The sequence below is a fragment of the Marmota flaviventris genome, chromosome 5 (genome assembly GCF_047511675.1).
Source record: "Marmota flaviventris isolate mMarFla1 chromosome 5, mMarFla1.hap1, whole genome shotgun sequence".
NCBI lineage: Eukaryota > Metazoa > Chordata > Mammalia > Rodentia > Sciuridae > Marmota > Marmota flaviventris.
Window position 1 is genome coordinate 9,060,013 of NC_092502.1, and position 16,962 is coordinate 9,076,974.

At 40.4% G+C, this 16,962-nt stretch overlaps 1 protein-coding gene and 1 long non-coding RNA gene across 3 annotated transcripts in view; both read right to left on the reverse strand.

The window, feature by feature from the left end:
- Positions 1-13,584, reverse strand: part of Cpeb4 (cytoplasmic polyadenylation element binding protein 4) — a 65,684-nt gene extending 52,100 nt beyond the window's left edge. For both annotated transcript variants that reach the window (XM_027938593.3, XM_027938592.2), the window contains exon 1: positions 11,040-13,584. In XM_027938593.3, the coding sequence (XP_027794394.1) occupies positions 11,040-12,164 (1,125 nt within the window). In that variant the 5' untranslated portion in view covers positions 12,165-13,584. The remainder of the gene's footprint in view (positions 1-11,039) is intronic.
- A 1,923-nt stretch (positions 13,585-15,507) lies between these two features.
- Positions 15,508-16,550, reverse strand: LOC114095356 (uncharacterized). The gene is made up of 2 exons (XR_003583241.1): positions 16,465-16,550; positions 15,508-15,612 (listed from the first exon to the last, which is right to left on the reverse strand). It is a non-coding gene; the product is annotated as an uncharacterized lncRNA (long non-coding RNA).
- Between the last annotated feature and the right edge of the window lie 412 nt (positions 16,551-16,962).

Genomic DNA, 16,962 nt, shown 5'->3' on the forward strand with positions numbered 1-16,962 from the left:
TTTTTTTTTTTAATCAAGTCTCGTCACCAGACAATTGCCTAGGATATGCCAGTCCCCCTTGGCTTGCCTTGATAGAACTGTGGCTTAACAGTATTATCTCAGATTTTAATAAGTAGAAAACAGTAGTATCTATCATTTACTAAATATTTATGGATGTTATCAAGGGAAAAAGTCATTATGTCTGCCAATACGCCGTGGTTTGAAACCCACAAGGCAAATTTTTCTGAAAGGTTTCACTCTTACGTAAAAGAAAGCTTACTTCCGTTGGAGAATGAGAGGTATGTAACCCTTCAAATTCCATTTTTGGGGCAGGATGTTGGGATATTGATAGCTAAGTTTTTTGCTCAGACGTAGTAGCTGTCCTCAGCCTCAATTTTCTCATCTAAATATATCCCATCTACCCACCACTGTCCCCACCACCACTCAATTGTTTATAAACTTGAGTTAGTATGTTTTGGCATTCCTGGACCAGGTCTAAAACAAAATGTAATTAGTTGAATATAACCAAATTATTAAAAGCCAAAGCCAAATCAGCTATCCTCTTTACTCATTCTCTTTCTGTAAAATATCTGTTACTGTGATTGCTTTTCAGACCTGCTATGAATCTCTATCAGGCTATGGAAGCTTCTCTTTTTGGCTTAAACATTCCCTGGTGAAGAAGGGAAAGAAAATATTTTGGTTTAAAAAGAAAGTCTATGCCAGTATGTCAGCTGCCAAAATAAATAGGAAGTTTGAGATGCCAGTAGGGCCCATAATTAATCAGAGGTAATACAGGAGTTTAATCCAAGATTTTTAAAAATGTAAATATTCTTTTTGGATCAAATGATATTTAACTCCACAGATCATCAAGAGTTGATGATACATTCCACGTTTAGAGTCCCACTTCCAAATGAACCTCACTCACATCCCAGTGCAGGCAGAAGTTCGCCTCTGCACTCGGGCATTGTACAGGATGTCAAGAGGCTCAGTTAGGACTACTTCCCTGCTGAATCATGAGCTTCTCTCACTTTCACACTCACATGTTATACAGCACATATAGAGCATGCTGTAAATTCATCCCCACCAACAGAGAAGGGGCTGATATGTTCCTCCTGCCTCTGTTATGCATCTTGTGTGATTTATCATTTGCCTTCATTAATTTCTCACCTTATGAAGTCACTACTGTTATTAGTCCCATCTTAGGCAAATGAAGCTATGAGAGTTTAACTAATTGCCCTTGTAGTCACACAGTGAGTGGCAGTTCATTTAAATGAATCTTGTCATGAACTAGAATTTTCACTACTGACATCTGCAAGGCTTGAAATCCTTCATTCTATTTACATGATCTGAATGCAGACAAGTGTCGAAGGTTGAAGTCAAAGAGGTAGTTGTGTGACCTAGGAGGAAGCATCTCATATTTCTTAGCAAGTTCCCCTTTCCATCAGTACTTTCTCATCATGACCTCTAAAAGGAGGCAAAGAGCTCTTATGTTACCAAATGTTCCCTAACAGAATTACAAACTACATATAAAGGGATGAAATGTTTTCAGTGTTTCACTCTGACTAGATCAACAGCTGCATCTGCTTCCCACCTAAACCAATGAATCAGAAGATCCCTCCAGAAAGCCTTTGAGAACATTTTCTTTAATTCCTCCTTCACTAAACTAACTACAGTCATTTTGAAAGCATCAGAAATCTTTAATGTGGTAAACACTTCGTATCACCACTTATTTGTACTAAAAAAAATCAAACTGGCATTCGAGGCTCCATTAGTCAGTTCTTGGACCATCAGACCCTTCTTCCTCATTCTTACCTTGCCTGGCAGAAGAAATCATTGGAATCTATCATAAGACCTGCATTCAAATCATCACTTATGGGCTGGGGTTGTAGCTTAGTGACAGAGGGCTTGTGAACACTGGGTTCAATCCTCAGCACCACATAAAAATAAATAAACAAAATAAAGATATTGTTCCCATGTATAACTTAAAAAAATGTTTTAAAAAAATCATCACTTAGTAGGTAAGTAATGCTGATACAGCAGCAGATTGAACACTGATTTCTTCTTCAAAATGAAGATAATAATGCTCCCCTTATGAAACTACGGTAAAGAGTAAACGAGATGAGATATGCGACAGCAGGTGCCCACGGCCTAGCAGAATAAACACTTCCTCTGCCCCTTCTCTCTGTGGGACAGTGGGAAAGAGCCTGAAACTCACATGTTAAATTAGGTACTGACTACAGCAGGACAATTCAGCTGTTCTGTTATTTCCTATAGCCTGTTTTCATAGAGATAATCACATACCTAAATCTCTGAACCCACAAGTATCCCAGAAGGTTTCTGTTACCTAATAAGCCATTCAGAACAAAGGACCATTGGTTTAAGGAAAGCAAATACTACTAAAACTCAGCCCAGAGAGGTGAAGTCACAAAGATCCACGAAGACCCTGAGTGGCCATCGGGGTTCCTCTTCCTCATGTCTGAGGCCTGAGCAGAGCCTAGAGTCAGCAGGGGAATGTGCCCCAAAACACGCAATCCTTACTCCTAAACTGATGCTTCTGTCCCAGAACTACCGACATCTCTTCTCTTTGTGAGCTTGGAGAACAATCCTCAGGCAGCGTCTGCCCAGCCTCTACCTTTTGGGTCCTCACCAGTCTTTTGCCACATTCTTAGATCTCCAGAGTCTCCTGGGCAAAAGCTCCTCCTCCACCCTGAAACAGGCCACCACACTGTACTCTTCATAAGAAGGATGCCCTTAGCCTGGGTTAATTATTCCCAGCCCATCAGAAGCATCAAACGTTTGTGCACTAAAAGAGAACGGAATGAGAAGGGCTGGTGGAGCCAAGGCCTACAGAAGACCCAAGCCTCCACATTCCTTCCAAGGGCAGCGCACATGGATGTTAGTTCCTGGGAATGGAACCCAGGGGCACTCCACCCCTGACCTACACCCCCAATCCTTTAATATTTTATCTTGAGACAGGGTCTCATTTAGTTGCTAAGGCTGGCCTCGAACTTTTGATCCTGCCTCAGACTCCAGAGTAGCTGAGGCTATAGGCATGGGCCTCCACGCCTGCTACTTCTACATTCCTCTTAAAAGACAAAAATATAACCCAAAAGACTCAGTCCTGTCCTGTTCTCTGTCTCATTATTCTTCCTTCCAGAGGTCCAGCCACTAGTGTCCAGAAACCAGGACCCAGAGAAAGACTAAGATGGAAAAAAGACTCCCAAATTTCTGGTCACCAGCTGATGTTCTGATATTTTGGCTGGACCTTTTCTTTTCTCTTTATTTGTTTTGGTGGCTGAGAAGGAGATGAGGCCATTAGGGTCGTCTGTAGTGATTAAGAGGAGGCTGAGCAGTGGAACAGGCTGGGCGGTCTCAGAAATGCAGCTTTGCCTCAGTTTCTCACTCTTTTTCTTTAAAAACAAAAAAAACTTTTGTTGTGTTTTGTTTTTTAAAGATTCCTTTATCTTTTAGAGATACCTGAGCCATTTTCAGATGAAATGATACCTATCTGGGAAGTGCTTTAAGATAACATAAAAGGAGAGAGGGTGTTAGCACTATAGAAGAAAGGCCGGCCAGGAGCGTCCTCCAGGAGCAGACAGCTCAGCTCGTGAAGCCAGGTGACAAGTACATGGCAGTTCGCTAGACTCTTCTGCCTACTATTGAATATGTTTACATTTTTCCATGATAAAATATTTAAAAGAGCGGGGCTGGGGTAGCACAGTGGTTGAGCATTTGCCTCACATGCATGAGGCACTGCATTCAATCTGCAGCACCACATAAAAAAATAAATAAATAAAACAAAGATGTTGTGTCCATCTAAAACTTAAAAAAAAAAAAAGTTAAAAACACTGTGGAAGAAACTTATAAAAAGTGGGGGTAGAGGTAGGAATCAGTGGGTTCAAGAAAACAAACATTATCTAGCCCAATCCACCATTACCTAAGTATAGTCATTTTATTTTTAAAACTAAAGAAACTGCTATTCGTAAGATTGAATTAATATTTCTATTGGAAGACTTGTTTTTGTTTAACAACAGAATCTTCTGAAAGCCAAATATCAGACATATTTTTTAATCTCAAAAAATCACACAAGCAAAAAAAGAAAAGAAAAAAAAAAACAGACTAAATAAATGAGAAAATGAAGGATCGGGAAGGTTGGAGTAGCTTGCCCTGGGTCACATAGCTAGGAAGTGTCAGAGCCATATATGAAATCCAGATTCAACTCTCGTTACTATAATTAGGATATTTTTCTGAGTAGTAATGCTCTTATATTGAGGTGTCTGTCCTTTTTAAGTCTCACAGACAATAAAATGACAAGAGCTATTTTACTGACTAGCACCATGAACCTACAGACTAGATGCAATCCTCAAGAATACTTGAAAGAACTATTATTAAAAAGGTTACATGATGTTTTAAGTATAAATATGGTCTTAAAATGTATAAAACCTAGGGATTAATTATAATAATTTTGGACTATAAAAATGACTGGGATATATTTGATAAATATTTGGCAAAAAGAAACTGTCCAACCTAATAAATATCCTACAATATGGAAATGACATGCAGAGCTTATGGCTCTAAACTTTAATAATCAAGTCTGAAAACATGAGACAGGACCTATAAACAGCTGATAGAGTTGTTCCTTGACATGTAAATGGGATTGAATTCTGTTATTCATAGGTTACAGTCTGCCTTTTGCAGTACTATTTTATCATAGAATGTAAATCAGCACATGTTATAAGTATTCAAGGTAACTTACACAAGTATATATTTGCAAATGCCCAGATATTTTCGGAAGTTTCCACACATTTCATTAATGGTTACATTTATACATAGTTTTTATCCTACCTAAAGTTGAGCCTGTTAGTTTATCTTAAAAGTTTAATCATAGATTAAAATGACATCATTAGGCTAGCTGATAATTTATTCATCATGTTTAAGACGAAAAATTCATGTTCAGTATAATTTAAGATTATCACAGGTCAGAATACATTATAAAATCAATTTTGAGAGTCCTATGCCTAGTCCATAACATAGCAGGTGTTCAATAAATGTATGCTAAAAATTAAGATATAAGAAAACAAAACCTAATTCCAGGATAAAAATAAAATTATACCCAATTCAAATCTATAGTATCATCTCCTACTTCTTACCAAAAAGTCACAATTTTTCCATTAAAATGTTGTCTTCTTTAGTGTATATAAAAGCAATACATGTTCTAAAGTTCTTAATAAAACAACTATAGACAAACTCTTTCAAAATACTAAAAAATACAGGCTGCAAATCAATAAATAAGTGTGTGCGTGTGCGTGTATTTATTTATTTGTTTATTTATTTATAATACTTCCCTTCAAGAAAACAGATAATTCTAACAATTTACCTGTCCTGGGTCACATCTATAACTGATTCAAAAGGAGTACTTTGAGAAATAAAGCAAGAATTGTTCAAAATCTTTTAAAGGAACCCAAGCTAAACTTGTAATTATTTTATGATTTTATTCAATATTTGGGAGCCATATTTTAAATTTAAAAAAATTTAAGCTGCCTAATAAGGCTACATACTTAAAGGACCTCACCCTTCATTGTTAGGTACTATTATCTTGATGAGGAACTGTCTTCCAAATTTAAGGGATTTACTCAAGGCCATGATGCGAATTAGAATTCAGGGTCAAACTTCAGTTTGCTTGGATCCACAGCCCATGCCATGTATTCGGCCTCACAAAACAGCTTCTCAATAATTATTCATGTTACACATGGAGAAACTGATTTAATAAAATAAGACATACATTTTATCATTTTATAATCTTAAGCATTTCCTGAGAACTTGAAAAATGTAATTCACTCTGTTTCAATAATATGTGACAGAAAAATTTTGATGAAAATCTACACTAAATTTGAATTTATCTATATGTGTGTGTGTGTGTGTGTGTGTGTATATACATATTTGAAAATTTATCATGGCAAAAACATACTTTTAATTTCTGATAGACACCTTTACTCAATTAAAATGAAATAATGCATTTGCCATGCATTTTTTATTCACATTATCTTATCTGTGATGAGACCAAAAAACCCAAGTATAACACATTGCTAAAAATAATGTGGTAATAGAGCTTGCAAGATTATTTTCCTACTATCTGAAGAGAAAAATCACACAGGAAATGAATTTAGACAGGAAAATTCAAATCTAGGCACAAGTTAAGGGCACCTTTCCCATTTCTTTTCACAAACACCAATAAGGATTACTCCCAAATCGTAACCTCATGACTAGGAAGCATCTTTCTACTTGCAACTAGCAATCATCACCTTCACCAAGATGGCAATAAACAGGTTTTTCCTGAAATGTGTTGGAACAATGTGTTGACCATATTCTACAGTTTCTCCAAAGACAAAATAGAATACAAAAAAAATCTATCCTAAGATCATTCCCACTCCATCAGAAAAACAAATAAATCTACAAAGAGGGAGGAAATCTTATGTGGAGGCTTTTCCCAAAGTTTCTTCAAAATCTCAATTCTATTAAAGCTAGAACCATCCAACCCATATTTGCAAGTCAGAAAGTTAGTTTCTCCCCTTTCTAAGTCAAAGAAAATGTTTCCTATGCAAAAATTCCTTTTGGGATTATATTTAAAAAAATAAAATGGAATGAGATTGCATGTTGAGATGGTTCCAACAATTCACCGTGAGTGTCAGAACTGAAACACTGCTGCGACTTTGTTTGCAAATAGAAGATGTGGTACAGAATTTAAGCATCAATAAACTGACAACATGAGGAGAGTTTAAATTAAAGTAATGAGAATTACTTGCCTAGTTAAGACAACTTGACAAATCTGTGGTACCTGGGTCTAAAGTAAGGGCAAATGGGGCTGGTTCTAAGTCCTAAAGTATTTCCTACCATTCAGTTTTAGGTTAATCTTTTTAACAGAGACATGTGTGACTTCCCAGTTCTTAGCTAATAGAAGCAAGAGCACAATTAAGCAGTAGATAACAGTGTTAGCATACAAACTAGGCAACTCTCCTCTACTTTCCTGCAAAGACAAGGGACCTAAGCATCCCACTAAAGTGGTGCTATATTCACACATCATTGTTGGCAGTTGTCCTAATTCACTATTTGATTTGGTCACCAGAATTCCAGAATCAGTTTGGCAAGACAGGATTTTTCCCCCCTTAATGTAAGGATCAAATCATTCCTGTACTCACAAGAATATGGACCCTGTTTTTTTTTTTTTTTTTCCTTTTGAAATCAGGACAATAAAACCAAAAGTCACAGTGTTGATACATTCTACACATGAAGTAAAATAACACATATGAAAGCACCTAGCCCAGTACCTGGTATATAGCAACCACTCAAAATTAAAAACAAAAGTACTGACTTGAACATTATCTTAGTTTAACATTTAAAGTTGATAAACAAATATAACCTATTATTTTTCACTCTCAAAACCCTGCAATCAGCTTTTATGTTTGTTTGTTTGTTTTAAGAGACAGGGTCTGTCGATATTGCACAGGCTGATCTGAAACTCTAGGCTCAAGCGGCCCTCCGCCTCAGGCCTCCAGAGGACCTACAGCCCTACAATCAGCTTTGTTCAACACTTGTAAAGGTTGTAAAAGTTTTTCTTCCATCTTCCACACTTCTTGGAGACCTTCTCTCCTCATCCCCAAACTTGCCTATGTTATAATGACTTGAGGGTACACAATGCTATAGCACAGTGGTTAAGGGTTGATTCTTATGTGTGAGTAATAATAATTTCTACCTCAGGACTGTTGAATGAATTAAATGTGTTAATATGTGTCAAACACTTAGAACCGAGCAGGCATCTTAGCTCTCATTAGATGCATACTACTTTAATATGCTGGAAAACAGGATTTGAGGCATGGCATCTGAATTCATACAATGAAGTTTTAGGCTAAGCAAAAATGCCCTATAAATACATTTTAATACAAAAAAATTCTAAAATGCAATGCCTTTCCATACAAGTTATTGGAGGGAGCATTATTCATATAATTGGAATCTTCTCATGCTTTATAACCATGGATAAAAGGAAATGTTGAGATTAGACAAAAAACTAATTTAAAATGTCATCATTAATTTTAATTCTCTCTGTGTACCCAAGCCTGCAGTAAACAAAGATAGAAATAATTCTGGTTCTTTTCAAATTAAAATAAACATTGCCCAGTAACAGTTACATTTCAGGGACATAATTCCCTTTAATATAACAATTCCATGCTAACCTCTGGTTGAATATCAATATTATAATGTAACCATGCTAAACTCTAGCCTATAATTTCTGTAATATATTTCAAGATCTCTCCATAACATCTTAGGAATTCTTTTCAGCAGCAATTGAAATTTAATGACTAATATCTATAAACTTTCTTTCCTAAAATTATTAGTGCTCAAATTATAAATTTAAATAAGCCAGGAATGTTTAGAAAAAAAGAGTATGAATTACAGTCACCCAGTTGAGGTTTCACAGTAGGCTGCTTTAGGATCATAAGGAACTTTAGGGATCACCTGGGTCACCTCCACACTTTATGAAGAAACTGAGGCCTCACAATGCTGCTTCTGATAGAGCCACGACTTCAACCTAGGTCTCCTGGGTCCCAGTCAAAGAAATGTTCCTTCCAGTCTTTTCATATCAAATTTAACCACGCAATTTATATCAACCCAGAGCACTTTTTGCCAAAAAGTAGTTCAAAAGAATTATTGTTTAAAACACACACACACACACACACAAACACACACGAACTGCATTCATTTAAGCAAGCACCACAGTCCTAAGTTTATTTACGTCTTATGAACTTTTTTCAAATTTCAACTAGGAGTTGTTTGTTATAGAGATTTTTTCTCATATTACTTATTTCTCTTGACTTTCGAATCACCCCACGGTTTGTTTTCTCTCCCAGCCCCCCGCCACACACACACTCCTAAAACTGGTGATGAAAGAGAGCAGAAATGAGCAGTTTACTTTCTAAATCTATCCTACCATATTTGAGCCATGTACTTTGACCTTTTTCCATTCTCAACAAAATAGACAAGGGAAGGGTTAGTTTCTAAGAATATCTTTTAGTATTAGCCTATTATTTTATAAATCAGCTTAATCTCCAAAGAAACTGATCAAAAATATTTCACATTAAATACATTCCATTAACCCCGCACAGAAAAATATTAATGTACACATGTGCATATTTAATTCATTCTCTGAACTTTTTATTTTTCCCAAAGCAAATTTTTATCATAAGTCAAAAAGCTGAGAATGAGAGAAAACAATCATGAGTTTGCATAAATTTCATTCTGTCATCATATAATAGCAAATTAAGAATGAAAATTATGTTTAATTCTGAGCCAAATTTTAATTCAGTTAAAAGCTATAGAATGCCACCTTGGATTTTTAAAATTAGCAATACATAAATAATTCATAGATGTTACCTTTCCATTACATTTCCTTTAAATTTATGTTCAAAGGAATATCAAGAGCAACTTTTTATAAATAGTCCTTATAGGACTGTCAATGTCTTAGCCATTTATCTGACCACTAAAACATGATAATTCCTCTTTATTTTGAGTAAAAATGGTGTCTAAAAGCAAATGTCAACAGCTGCTCAACAGGCAACACAAGCATTTTTTAAAATCTAAAACTAAATTTAACTAAATATTTTAAGCTACATTGCACCTGAATTCTTAGGGTAGAAACAGATATTTAATTCCACAGAATAACAGGATTCTCTTGGCAAACTTCCTGTCCCACTAAATAGTTACTAATAAAAACATATTTAGGCTTATGCTAACATGGAATTTGGAAACACTACAACTATTTTGTACTGTTTTGTCCCTTACAGAAAGAGCTCTAAATAGCCCTCCAGTTGCAACATGCGTGTCTGTATTACACACACAGTCACATATTTTTAATCCTTGTTTTTTAACCTAGAATTCATACCCATAGCAGCTATAATTTCCTTATCTGTAAAATGGGGATAATAATAGAACTTACCTTGTAGGGCTGTTGTGATGACTGACTCAATGTTATCTTACCACCTAACTTTTCTAAACATACATAAATGATCATACTCCCAAAGTATAAAAATTTAATGAGGCATGTGATACTCAACTAATGATGAAATTCCCTTTATCTTGTTTCTATCAACTAAACTGGCTGCTCATTAGTTCAAAACGTCCAACAATGTGACTCTTGCCAGAGAGAGGATATACTGGTAGCAAGAAAGACAAGTGATCTTTGCCTGCATCTATTTTTAGGAATGGTTTAATTATCTACACCCCTAGTGTTAACACTGGAAAGTAAACAAATGGGTGAAAGGCGTCATCAAAAAAAAAAAAAAAAAAAAAGTCACCATGAGATTAACAGTTTCATAGTATTCAAAAGAAATTATTAGCCTGCTGGAGGAGAAGGGCCCGGGTTCAATCCCCAGCACCACAAAAAATAAAACAAAAACGGTGATCAAATTACACTTTAGATCACCTCTCTCATGAGTAGTCCTTACTGACACAAGGCGGGCCAGAATTTGCACAGGTCTCAGAGGAATTAGGGATTGACAATAAGACTATCCAGGTTTAAAATACAACCTAGTGAAAAAACTGGAATTCAATAGTCAATTTTCAGTGAATCACTATCTTAACAGTGTCAAAAGAAATTTTTTTTAAAGTTACACAGTTACTTCATATGGAAAGAAAATATTCATTGGCTTCTACAATGAAATACATTTACATTTATATATTGTTTGTTCTCACCTAACTAAGCAGGGAAAACTGACCCTGATTTCTCTTGTCAGGCAAGAAAGATACTATAGTTAATAATCATGACATCACTAGCTACCTGGTATGCATAATTATCTATGGAAAAATTAAGGCTATAATTAGAAAATTGCCAAAGAATCAGCTGAACATTTTGTTCCAAATTACACTCTTCTGATAAAGTCTGGAAATGGCTTCATTTTCTAAGAAGAGCTCTGAGGTGAATATGGACAATTCGAACTCTTTAGTTCCAGAGATATTACACCATACTATTTCCTTATTCATCTTAATCTATTAATGGAACATAATCTTACCGGAAAAGGAAAAATATTGTCAGCCCTGTTCAAGCTATCTTCCATCCAGGATTTTGGAGCAAAGGCAGAGGTGGGACGAGCATACTTTTGGAGCTGAATGTGATTGCTTGCAAAATTTTTCTTCAAAGGTGAGATGGAGTTCAGGGGTGTTATTCCACCATTCAGCCCTCTGCGGTGATCTCGGCCCTGGGAGCCTCCCCAGCCTCCGTATCCACCACCTCCTGGGCTCCAGGAAGATGAAGGGGTTGGAGAGGGACTCTGGTAGCTGCTCCACGGAGAGGGGGGTTTGTTAAGATTATTCGCCAAATGAGGCAGCTGGTTAAAAGCAGCACTCCTGTGTGTGAAGGGAGGCGGGTGGGGGCTGGCAGGAGACCTCCTCTGCTGTTGATGCTGGCTGTGATGATGCTGGAAATGAGGGTGGTGAGGGTGGTGCTGTGAGAGGGGCCCGATCTGAGGGGAGAAGCTGCCTCCAAAGCCAGGGCTGACATGATGGGGGAAATTTTGAAACAACAGAGCACCGTTATTAGCTGAAGCAGCAGGGACCCCTCCCTGGTGAAAGAAACTTGCATCCTCATTGATTATTGTAGATGAAGAAGGCGCTATGGCTGCTGACCAGTTACTGAAACCAGTAAGAGAGGATGCACTAGATGTCAAGGGTTGGGTCGAAGTACCTAGCCCTGTGGTTTCTTGATAATCAAACCCTGTCAAAACTGGTGATTCAATTCGTATTTTCTCCTTCCCATTGCTGTTTTCTGAAGAACTGTCCCCTTGGTTTTCTTCAGACTTTGCCTTCTCCGTTTCAGGCAGTATTCCAGCTTCCTGACCTGGACTCGGGGAGAGCTGCTGCTTCTCTAAAGGGTCTTGCTGTTCCTGTTGCTGACTTTTGGCTTTTTCTGACCCCAAGATCTCATCCTGAATGTTATGGGTAGCTGGAGCAGGAAAGAGCCAAGCTGACCCAGCACTGCTGCCATTGGCAGCTGTGTTATTATTTATAAAAGCAGCAGGGTTGGGGGTGGCATTCTGGTGATGGTGTGGAGGTTGCAGATGTGGATGGAATCGGACTGGAAAAGCAGATTTGTTCCCAGTATTGCTTTGCACTAGCACTCCAAACCCGTAATCCCCCATTTATTATTTTTAGGATCAGAATCTCACAAAAAAAAAAAAACACACACACACAACCTGATGTCTCACACCGTTTTGGTTCCTCTACTCCAATTTAAGTTGCTTGTTTGTTTGCTTGAAATATCTTATTTATAGCTAGCTCAAAGATCGTAGCTTATCACCCTAAGTAGCTCTGATTTGGAATTCTGGTCTCTCTCTGAAAGAAGAAAAAAAGCAACTAAAAAAAATCTCTTAAAATATTGACATGAATCCAATTGGGCTGATTTCTAGGAGGGAATAAAAACGAAGAGGGTAAAAATCAAGTCTTTGGTTAGTAAAATAGGCGCTTTCTTTTTCCAAAGGAAAATACACATGAATGACAAAAACACAGCTTCTCAAGCATCTATGGATGTAGAAGAATAAGCATTGCTCGGAGTAAAAATATATATATGTGTATATATATATATATATATATATAATTTAACAATCACATATGGTCTTCCTCAGCAGTTTAGATTCACTCACATAAAAATTAGAATAGTGCTAAGGGGGAGAATACGTTCTTCTCTTCTTGGCAGCTTGGTTAAAAAAATCAGGAATAATTTAAGAACATTATATATTATATATTTATATATATAGATTATATTAGGTTATCTGGGGCGGGAGGTGAATTCTTGGTTGCGGGAGAGGAAATCAGCATTGACTAAAGGAAAGACGATTGCAGGGAGGTTTCTGCTGTTCCTGGTCCTGTCTCTGCTCCTTCGCTGGGCGCAGTTCTGGCCTCCGGGGCTGTTCCCGAGGCTCCGGGTGCAGATCCTGCTGCGGTCGCTGTTCTCGGGCTCCCCCCGGCCTCCTCTCCCCCATGAAAGGGGCTGGAAACCCGCGTCTGCCCCTCTCGGGTTGCGATCGGGAGGGGTTAGCGGGACAGGGCGAGCGGGCGGCCCGGGGGTGCGCGGACCACGGGGGCGAGCGGGCAGGTCCTGCGGTTGCTGCCTCTTCCCCTCTCTGCGGCTCCGGGGTTTTTCTCCCTCATGGGACCCAGGGGCGGTTTGTTCAGTTCTCCCAGTTCGATTCTCCGCAGGGGTGGGGGGGGCGGGGAGGAAGGAAAACCCCACTACGGCAGGTAGACTACAGAGAAAGGCCTCCCCCCCCGGCGCTCTCTCGGCTCCCCCGGGTTTTTTTAAACTATAATTTAGAAGGCTTTTGTTTCTCCTCACGGTTGCTGGGCCGTCGTTGTCGTCACCGCCGCCGCCGCCGCCGCTCTACCCCGGTCCCGCAGTCCCAGCTGTCGTCGTTGCGGACTCCGCCTGGCTCTTCTTTTTCTTTCCTTCTTCCTCCTCTTCCTCCCTGCTGTCGCCGCCGCCGCCTCCCGGTGCCCGGGTCCAGCAGCCGCGGCTGAGTCCTTCTCCTCAGGACCGAGCCGAGTGAAATGACAACCAGCTGGAAAGACCAAGAGATACTTCCGGTTCGAGGAAGGAGGGGTGGGGCGCCGCTTGAGCCCCGCCCACATTCCGGAAGACCAATGCGCTGCTAGCGAGCAGACCCAGCCCCGCCTCCTGGGCGCGGAGCCCCTCCTAGGAAGGTCAAGAAGTTGCCTGGAGAGACGCCCCTTCCGTCTGCGCCTCGCCCAGTGAGGCCGGGCGCCTAGAACCTGTCCCCCAACCCAGAGACGGCGCAGTAAGCCGCCATCTTTTATGTGGGCAAAGGGCCCCTTCGATGTTTATCTTCCCGAAACAGGCTCCGAAGGAGGATTATCCAGGGACACTTGGGAGAGAATGGGCTTCTAGCATTCTGTGGCATAAAGTCAAGGTGTTGGGGATCGAAGTGGAGATCTATGAAACGGCCGATGAACGAGAGGACTGCCCTTAGTAAAGGTGGTGCCCCAGGCGTCACGTGCTCTGGCCCGAGCTCCGCCCCAGAGGGATCAGGATAAGGAAGCGAGTCTTCCCAGCAGCTGTGCGGTGCCCGGCTCTGCGTAGGTCTTTGCCCAGAATGTGGACCTTGTGATGGATTCTCCCCTCACCACCATCCCCCACCCCCAACTGTCCCATGCTGTCTTAGAGGTGTAGCTGCGGTAAGCAGCGTGGCTGCCGTCATCTCGCTGGTGCTGCTCTAGCCTAACGCATTGCGGAGGGGCATTTCCTAAAGGAAAATTTAATCATGGTCCTCTGCTCATATCTCTTCTCTGTCTGCACATTAACTCGAGGATAAAGGCCAGACTAGGTCTGGTTCCTTTTCACCTTGTGGGCGGCATATCTTTAATGTCTCATCTCCCTCTGAGTATACTCTTAAGTGCCTTTCTATGTGTCCTTTACTCTTATCTCTGCTTGCCAAACTCCTGGTTTTAGAGGTCAGTTCGAAAGCCACCAACTCTGCTTTCTAAATTCTCTCTCGTGCGTGTCCACGGGCCTATGCACATCTCAGTCTTGTTTATCACACTATATGGTAATAGTCTGTCTCCCAGACCTGTGCTGGACTATGAGATCTTGGAGGAGTAGGCATTATAGATAGGAGGCATTAGTGAATGAATCCTGAAGACATGAATGGACAGACAGCGACAATGGAGTCTTTCCTAAGTGACAGCTTCTATTTTCGAATCTGAATTAATTTTATTCCTTATACCATTTGACTTGGGGCTCACATCTCAAATTTCTATCATGTAGGTTGTTTGCTTGCTGCTCAGTCCTGAGTGTCATTTTCATCTTGCACATTCCCAGCATTATGGTCACCATCAGGGCCTGAGATAGTTCTGCTCTTGGCACAAGCCTTAATGTTGAAGAATTGTTTTCCTTTAGCAGGAAATGAAAAAGAAACAAAGGGGGGGGGGTATCAGTGTAGAAATGACTATGGAAAAATTAATGAGGAAAAGACATAGCGGTTTCAAAAGAATCCTGTAAGCAAAAGTGCCTTCAATGTCATTTCTGTATCCTTCCTGCAATGGCCCCAATTTATGTGCCTCAGTCTTTCATTTCTCCAACACCTATATGCAGCTCACCTGTGTGGGCCCTGAATCAGGGATTCTCTGTCATTGTACCATAAGTATGAGTCTTGTCTTTGTAATTCTATGAGTTACTAGAGCACAGAGATTGGATATTACTCTGGTGTTTTTTGGTTTTTGTTTGTTTGTTTTGGTTTGGTTTTTATTTCCCACCACTGGACATGCCTTGAGACCTACTTGGTTCAGCCAGGTGGTGTTTCCTCCAGAATGATTTCCCCTCCTTCCCTCCCTCTAGCATCTTGTACATTCTTTTTTTGTTTGTTTTTTAATTATATTACTGATGGTTGTCAGTAGGTTAGTTTCTTGAGGGCATAGGTTATGTCTGATTTGTCCTTATGCCCCAATGACCAGGAGTGGATCAGGCACAGAGAGACTCTGGACATGTTTATTGAATGAATGGATGGATTCCCAGTAGATGGCAGAGGGTCTCTTGAAGGTACCAATTCTTCTCAGTAGCTACAGTGGCAGCTATGACTTAAGAGAAAAAGGGACTATCTTAGAACCAAACAGCCATGAATTTGAACCTCAGGTTTGCTACTTCCTCATTGTGAAGCCCTGGGCATCACTTTTACAAACCTTCCTTCCTCATAAAGCGAGGACAGTGTGTCCACCACCACCACTCTCACTAGGTTTGTAAATGATATGAGAGGCACAGAAGTACTGGGCTGATCGGAGGTGTTCAAAAAAGTCAATTCCCTATCAGCATATTAAGTGCAGAGAATTATTTTACAAGCATTTTCACACAGAAGCAGTTACATGCACTACAGAATCTGGGAGCCTGTCTTGATCTGTAGGAGGAGGAACCACACCCTGAGCCACAGTCAGGTGCTTCCAGGTCAGCCTGATCTTCTAGGACTAAATCCAGCAGGCAGTAGTTTCGGGCAGGGCAAGGCTGCAGCTAGGAAGATCACTGTAGACATTAGTCAGTTTCCTTGTTTGGTATTGGAGGCAGGAGAGAAGGAAGAGGGATTCAATTCTCTTAGATTTGTCGCCCACTCAGAAACCCAGGATACACAGCCCAGGACTGCCCTCCTTGGAAAAAATATCTGGCCTCAGAAACTGTCCCATGGTAACCATGACAACAATTCAGTGCTCCATTTAGGATCTCCAAAGGGATCTCCAGTTGCAGATGAGTGCTGGCTGGAATACTCTGCAGGGAGAAGAGAGCCCTTCCCATAGAGCATGCTCAACAGAAAGCTTTCAGGTTACGGGGAAAGCAAGCTCTTCCCAAACATTAAGGGTGCTACCAGATAACAAAACAAAGCCCTCCCTGTCCAGTGCACAAATACACCTTCAGAGAAGTTGTAGGCTGGCGAATGCCTGTACCTGTAGGCTGCCTCCCAGCCCCTCTGGGATTTGAGGTCAACCATGCCCCAAACCTGGAGCCTCCCCGGAAGCAGAGCCTCGGTGCCTTCTCCACCAGACCTTTTAAAGTCTGGTGGAGGACATAAACCTCACCCTGTAATCACACAGGATGAACTCTGCTCCACCCCTGCTCTAATGTCCTCTCCACTGCCCTTGAACACACACTATCAGCCTTCTCCCAAGGGCCCACACCCAGCTACGAGGGCCTAGCTGATGACTATGGCAATCAGAGCCACCACCCTGGGCTGCCCATGCCATGCACTGTGAAGCTCCCTAAGGCACAAGGACTGGTCTGCGAATGTGGCCCATGGGAGCTAGGCGATGCATCAACCCTGCTGCAGTTCATTTCCATGACCCAGGGACACAAGGAAACATTGCATCCTGACACAAAGAGACACCACAATAGCGTGGGCCCATGTGCATTGCATGCAGAAATGTTTCAAGCAGTGGATCTTTTCA